The sequence below is a fragment of the Lottia gigantea genome (assembly GCF_000327385.1).
Source record: "Lottia gigantea unplaced genomic scaffold LOTGIsca_9, whole genome shotgun sequence".
NCBI lineage: Eukaryota > Metazoa > Mollusca > Gastropoda > Lottiidae > Lottia > Lottia gigantea.
Window position 1 is genome coordinate 2,139,701 of NW_008710950.1, and position 7,992 is coordinate 2,147,692.

The 7,992-nt window shown below is 33.5% G+C and overlaps 1 protein-coding gene across 1 annotated transcript; it reads left to right on the forward strand.

Annotated features, from left to right (window-relative positions):
• Positions 1-1,009: 1,009 nt before the first annotated feature.
• Positions 1,010-6,390, forward strand: LOTGIDRAFT_211354 (hypothetical protein; the record flags this gene model as incomplete). The annotated part of the gene is made up of 9 exons (XM_009068268.1): positions 1,010-1,309; positions 1,827-2,005; positions 2,346-2,535; positions 2,770-2,935; positions 3,297-3,469; positions 4,015-4,153; positions 4,232-4,471; positions 5,341-5,508; positions 5,732-6,390. The coding sequence occupies 9 exons, from the start codon at positions 1,010-1,012 to the stop codon at positions 6,388-6,390; spliced, it is 2,214 nt and encodes a 737-aa protein (XP_009066516.1).
• Positions 6,391-7,992: the final 1,602 nt, after the last annotated feature.

A 7,992-nucleotide genomic window follows, 5' to 3' on the forward strand; every position in this document is an offset into this window, starting at 1 on the left:
GGGGGGGGGGGGGGGTCGGGGGGCTGAACCCGAGCCAAACTATTTTCTGGAATAATCAATAGCTTTTTTTGATGATTTTGCTTATACTACATGTGTAAATGTTAGATGTGCCTTTGGTCCTTTGATACGAGGGAGATGACGGAAAATTTTATTGTGTTTATATTACGTCTACTTGGAAATGTTATTCTATATTGCTGTCCACCTGTCAATCCGTGTACATTTCTTATAGACGCGAGGTTACAGGTTTAATTGATTTGGATGATCTTAATTAACATGTATATATTACTGAGATCTCGGCTTCAATCATCTTCACTGTGTCAAGCTTGTACGAATCACATCTAACACATTGTCTGCTGAAGCCACCTTTCTTGTATACTGGAAGTTTGTCAGTGCAAGGATTTGTTTGGATTATACGCTACTGAATACAGCCAATGATAACCCAAGACATAAAACCTGTAAACCATAAGACATAATGTTAACTGTAATTATGTCAAGCACTCTGATTGGCTGTATTCACTAGTGTAAAATCAAATACAATCACAACGCGCGTTCGGTCATACAAGAAAGTTGGTTTTTGCTGTCAAGGTATCAAATGCGTAATAGCTTGACATTGTGAAGATGGATTTAAATGTGAGTTATTGTTCTTGACTTAATTGTCTGTTTACACGTGTGCGACTATATTCTCAATGTGAACTCATCTTCTTGATTAAAAAACATTGTCACAACAATTGAAAATTTTTTTTATGAATTGATGATCATATCAAAGTTATCTCATTGTTGTTCCAATAATTGCATCTTTAGTATCTTTAATAAAAAGAAATTTGTATTTAATTTGCTTAAAACACTTTACAAATTTTTGAAAGCTGCATGGCACACAAAATTACGCATGTTCTTACAAAATAGCATATACGAACGTAGTTCAAACCATTTTGAATCACTTCCTGGACTTAATAAGTCGAACTTTCATAAAGGTTAGAATATTTCAACAAAGCCTTCAAATCACATTTAAATGTTTAGATATGGCTTTAAAAATGATTTTCTATGTCCATGTAAGAATCATACGTATGAGGTGCATGTGTGCGCATGTTATCTTGCCTTACGACATATTATATTTCAATTAGTTGGAGAGGAAGAAGAAGAAACGGTACTAGTTCCAGTACAGACAGTTGAAAGAGACTTTAATTGTAAAGAACTGAAATTAAGACCATACCAAAATAAGTTATGTGAAAATGCTTTGAATGGAGAAAATGTAATAATATGTGCACCAACGGGAAGCGGTAAAACTTTTGTAGCTACAAAAATCATTATGGTAATCAAAATTTCAGTAATAGTTCATCCTGTTAAAAAGTTGCTCAATATATCTATTGTAGAGCGATATAGAAATATTAAATCTTGTTGAGTTTCACGCTGAGCGATCTTTAGACTGATATTGTTGTTACTCAGAATTTCACGCTATGCGATCATCAGACAACCGACTTATTGCAGCTTGCGTCCCTACTAAAGTGGCATGGACCAATTTTTTGAGTCAATCTTCCTGAATAATGACCAAAACTATTTTTTTTCTTGGGTGAGCCTCGATAACTTTGGTGCTTTGTCATTCTGTGATCATTTTGAATTCATATCTAACGAAGTTTTCTCTTCTTACATTGTTTGTAACAATCTGTAAATAGTTAGGAAACGTGGCTGCTAGTGATACGTCGCAGAGCGCTAGAGAAACTGCTACAGAAGTGTGGAGATGTTATTCATTGGTTTTCATATTCGAAGAGAAAGTTAGATTTTTCAGAAAGGAGTATTTTCTAATTTTCTTATAAACATTTCCATTCTAGGAACACTTCAATTCACGGGCAAGGCGAGGTATATGTAAAGTAGCATTTCTTGTCAATCAAGTAGCTTTGGCAGAACAACAAAGTCGTGTACTTAAAGAATATTTGAATCAACGGATTGAAATAATGACTGGTGATACTCAGTCCACAGATCGAGTAACATTGGCTAAATTATTACCAATGTATGTAGCAGAAACCTTATATTAATTAATAACTGTGTCATATATACAATATGAATTTTGTGAGGACCATCATGTTTCAAGAACAACGTAACACTTGAATGTAAAGAGAGATATCTATCAACTACATGAGCTCATTATTCCGATTCAAGACTGAGAATTATTTCACCTTCAATTATAGATAGTATGATAGAGATTCCAAAGTTCTAATTTATTATGTCTATTGGAGAATGTTCGAAATTTAAAATGATCCCAATACAAAGGCTAAGAAAACTATTTTGAAAAAAAATAGAATATTTTATGTGGAAAATGAAACTTGCGGACAAACTATCTTTTATTTCAGAACGGATATTATAGTTATGACAGCACAAATTTTTGTAGATGCTATTACAGAAAAAGAAATTGAAGATGTAACATTGTTCTCATTAATTATATTTGATGAATGTCATCATACTAAAGCTCGACATCCATATAACCAATTGATGAATAGATATATCGATTTAAAGCTTAAAAAGTCTGGCGGAACACCGAGGGTTGATACAATTGAAGAAGAGTATGGCCATGTCCCTACTTTACCCCAGGTAATAATTTATATTCGAGTTCCTTGACTGAAGGTGTGAAAAAGTTTGTCACAGAGAGCACAAAGCACCAAGTATGCTTATAAATATTAAAGTCAAAAAAATGTCAAAACAAAAACATACATAGTTAATTGTCGATCAGCAAGGTGGTACCTTTAGGTTTTGATCAACATGCCCTTGTTTTTGTAGATTGTTGGGTTAACAGCATCTTTAGGTGTTGGTAAAGCCTCTGCGGTAAAGGGAGCTGTGGATCATATCGTATCATTGTGTGCCAATCTTGATGTCAGTATGATATGTACACCTGATGAAGGTGCAGCAGATGATATGGCAAAATATGTCAATACCCCTATAACAAGTATGTCTGAATACGTATTTAGCCATTACCATTTTAACCAAAGGGAGAACAATATTAACTCGAAAAATATAATACCTTGTTTATGAAAGCTAAAATTTACGAACAATTTAAAGAGTAATGAGTAATATTAAACATTATTCTTTTAGAAAAGCACTGACCTAGGTCACAAATAAAGAGATCTGCTAAAAAACAGTGTGATTTGCCTAGTGGAATTGTTTGTTTTACTCATGCATGAACACAATGGAAAGTCAAAAGATAGCAAAAATTGATATTGAGTCATTGATTTTTGAACAATGATGATTTAAACTATGTAAGGAAGAATGACACACATATAACTTAAATCATCATTTTTTATTGAAAGGATTTAAAAGAGCACCTGGGCGTAAAAATGATCTTTTCCATAAAACTGTTGCTGAAATAATGAATGATATTGAAAAAGATATGAAAGAGTCTCCATGTAAGTTTTGTGTAAATCACATTATTTTATTTTTCGCACCAATTCAAAGTGATTCGTTTTATGAAAATGTTGACCAAGTTGATATGTAAATCCATATTTCATGATTAATTTCAGTTTTAGAAACAGACGAAGATTCGATCAAGAAGTTTAAATCTGATCATCTTAAGCCGCCGGGTAAAAAGGGACATGAAAGTTACACCCAGTGGGTCAATGAATTAAGAAAGCAAATAGCTACATTTGATGATCCAAAAGCAAGAAAATTCTTTGTTACCTGTCAGAAAATGCTTGATGTATGTATCACTCAGATCTATATTGTAGAAAAGCATTCATTAATGTCAGAGAATATTCTCGTAAAAGTGGTCTTTAATATTATAGTATTTTCAAATTTTTGTCACAGAAATATACATGGCGATTACATCGATATTTTAATGCAAGTTAAGTTCTGTGAGATGGGATGCAAGTTATATACTATAACATAATGCAATGAACCTAAAAAATGTTAACAAACTCCCTGCTTTCTTCGCCAATTATGTTAAAGTTAATCGTTGTTTAGTCCAATTAACATGATACAATTTAATGTCCCAATAAACATACAAAATTCCTATAATCTGATGTATTGTAGATTTATAATTCAGCTTTGATTATTAATAATGACTGTCGGAGTAAAGATAGTTTGCAATACATTGAGGATGAACTAAAAAAAAAGATTACTCCTAACCAATCTACAGATGCCAGACAGAAACTTATGACCTATTTTGAGAGTAAGTAATTTGTTTCTATTCATGGACAGGGAATTAGTATTGTTGAAAATGGAAAATGTATAGAGTTTTTCTTTTTAGGTAGACAGAAACGGCTACATGACTTAAGCAAGAACAATACTAATCCAAAGCTAGAGAAACTGAAGGAAATGATCATTGAAGCTTTTGAGATGAATCCTGATTCCCGAGCTATCGTATTTGCTAAAACATTGTCTTTGGTTCAAAAATTGAAGAACTGGATTCAAGAAACACCGGATTTATCAAACCTGAATCTTAACCCAGAAACAGTAACCGGGGCTCGTGCCTCTTCAGACCAAGGAGGTAAGATATTTTTAGTAATGATCATATAATTAGACCTAATTTGCTGTTATACCAACAACAAAGTTAACAAAGTACAGGTAACATCTTTACCAAAGTCAGTTCATGCTTTTATTCATTTTTATACGCCCACATGAAATGGGGGGGCGTATATTGCCGTCACCCATGTCCGTCCTTCGGTCCGTCGGTCGGTCCGTCCATCCGTCGGTCCGTCCACAATTGCTCGTAAACACTCTACAAGACACAATTCTTGACGGATTTTGACAAAACTTGGTATGAGTGTTCGTGATCACCCAAGGATGAACCCTATTGAAAATCAGAAGAATCGAAATTTATTTAGTATGAGTTATTCCCCTTGCTCTTGAAACGCGTTCAAGTTTTAGTTCGTAATCACTCTAGAAGGCACAATTCTTGACGGATTTTGATGAAACTTGGTGTGAATGTTCACCAAAGGTTGAACCCCCATTCAAAATCATAAGAATTGAAAAGTATTTAGTATGAGTTACTGCCCTTGTTCTTGAAAACGTTTCAAATTTAGCTCTTTAACACTAAAAGACATGATTCTTGCTGAATTTTGACAAAACTTGGTTTTATTATTCAGTCCCGCTCTGAAAATTGAATATTTGCCTTTTAAAGTTTTCACGAGCTAGAAATTAAACACGTTTTCAAGAACAACTCATACTCAATATTATTCAGTATCGCCCTAAAGAATATTTATACTGGTGATTGTAACTGTGCTGCTAAATGTTTTTATTCAAAATCAAAGCTGCCAGTGGGCGTATATTACCTTGCCTGGCAAGCTATCTTTTATAATCATACTGTGTTAACCAAAGAAAACGGAAAGAGGATCACAAATAAATTTGGTTTTTCAGGGATGACGAAAAATCGACAACTTGAAGTTTTGGAATGCTTTAAAGAGGGTAGTGGAAAACTTATCATAGCTACATCAGTTGCTGAAGAAGGTTTAGATATACAAAAATGCAATCTTGTCATCCGCTATGATCATGTTACCAATGAAATAGCCATGGTTCAATCACGTGGTAAGGATACTCACATAGATCTAGGCATGATTGGTTGTTAGTTCTGTTTTTTTTTAATAAGGCAAAAAGGACTTTAACGTTCAGCTTTGAGAAACGGAGACCAGCAAATAACTAACACAGACAAAATAAAGCGTTTTATACTGGAACTAGAACTGGGGCGAACAAAAGTACTTTATTTGCATTTTAATCGAATCGAAATGAGAGTTTTGTTTTCATTTTATAGGTAGAGCAAGAGCAGAAAACAGTCAGTTCATGGTAGTGACAGCAGATGATTCCAAATCGGAAAAGAAAGAACAAATGAATTTATCCAGAGAATTGATGATGAGACAAGCTATATTGAAGATAAGTGAATTAGAACAGAGTACGTTGGCTCAAATGGTATTGAGTCACCAGAACAAAGCACAGATAGTTCGCGATTCTGAAAAGAGAGTACGACATGGCCGCATAATAGATGATTCTGAGTTTGAATTGAGATGTTTTCAGTGTAATACTTTGGCCTGTTTCTCTTCGGATATTAGAACTATCAAACACTCGTCGTATACAGTTCTGTCAGATAATTTCAATAATTCCTACAAAACCCGAGATCACCCCGACCCTGTTGAGTTTAAAGCTGGCTTCATGAAAAAATATAAAATCTGCTGTAAAGAGAAAGACTGCAGGCACGATTGGGGCATTATAGCCATTTACCTAAACACAGAGTTTCCTCTGATTAAAATTGAGAGTTTTGTCATTGAGGATAGTAATGGCAAGAAAACGACCGTAAAAAAATGGAAGAGTGTACCATTTCAAATACCCGAAATGAGCGACGACGATTTAAGAAGACGATTAGCTGACTCGAGTGGTAACAGATCGGATGATGACTCAGGAGACGATTTAAATTGAACGATTTAGGTCTTTTGAGAAATTAAATTATTTTGCTACCATTACGTTTCATGTTGGGGATGGGTTTTACCGCTTATAAAGATTTGCACAGAAATGAGTATTGTTTATTTTAAGGTTCGCATATTTCATACTACGAAACGAAACATTTTCAATTTTGCAGAATTTTATAAATCTGTTATTCCAAAATACGTACTTACGTCACCAAAAAAATATTTTTTTGTCGCCATAGCAAAACCGACCAATAGTGGGATAGCGAAACTCAAAGTCAAAGAATCATATTGCTCTAATTTTCGTCATCCTGCAATCTTTGTCTTTGTTATCAAGAAACAGATCCTACGCGACACGTTTTTTTTTTAAACTAACGCCACAAGAATAGGACTGTGGTAGAAAGCACGAAGATTACTATTGAGACTATTTAAATTTAATTGTATTGTATGAACCTGACACAGTGTTTTATCGTACGAAACAGACGCAATTTTTAATTTTGAGTTCATATGACACGACTTATATACAGTACTAGATAGACCCATTTTATATAATTGCCAATTCATGCCAAAATATGTATTGATGGATTATGTTGAAAATTAACACACTTTTTCAAAGGTTAAAAAAAATAGTATGTAATTTATAGTTTTCCAAAGCAAAAGTTAGCTTTTTATTAAAAGGTACTCAAAAGAATTTTAGTGAATTGTTATCCTTCATCTCTTTGTAGATTTTAATTTTTTAATTCCATGTAATACATGTAGGCGTTTTCATAAAATATTAATACAATTTACCACTGTAGTTTATTTTGTTTATTTATATAAAATTATAATATATAGTTTATGTATAATATATTAAATTACCATTTAGATGACTGTAAATAGTGTCCTTTATTCCCATCCACATTCAGATTAATCGGCCAACTTAATCTGCTTGTTTCTCGCCGAAATACGATCCAATTCTTCAGTAAGGAAAGGAGGAAGCATAATCCAGTTTCCGATTTTCAAGAGCCCATTTGATCTGCTGTACCTTTTCCGAAATATGAAATGAAGTTTTACGACCAATTTTTTTTCACCATGTAGGACAATGCCAAGGCAGGATGCAATGGGGGAAATTTTGCCAGGATAACGACATTAGCCTACTCGTTTTCGATTTCCAATTGTCGAGGTATATCTTTAACGTGCACAGTCTGTAGCACATGGGGCCTCGGTTTGAAAAAGGTGAATCGTCAATGTAATTTTCAAACACAGATATTTATGGAAACACAATCTAAAAAGGCTAAAATTTCGACGATCTGCCAACATCTATTACTGATAAGCTTAGCTGAACGATTCTCGGTTCTAGTACTCAAATCTTTCATAAGATTGTGTCATGGCAACATTGGGACGCATATTTCGGGGGTTTATACAACATAATATTAAATCACTCATCGTTTTATTGTATAATAAAAACTTAAGGGTACGCTAAAACAAATTATATCCGTTTATTCAATTATTTATTTATTTGTGAAAACACCTATATAATGTATAGCCTACATTAAATAATGCCGAAAAATTTCACGGAGGTCAAGTTTTGGATTTTATTTTAGTGAAATAATTTGCATGTACTTCTGACTGAGAG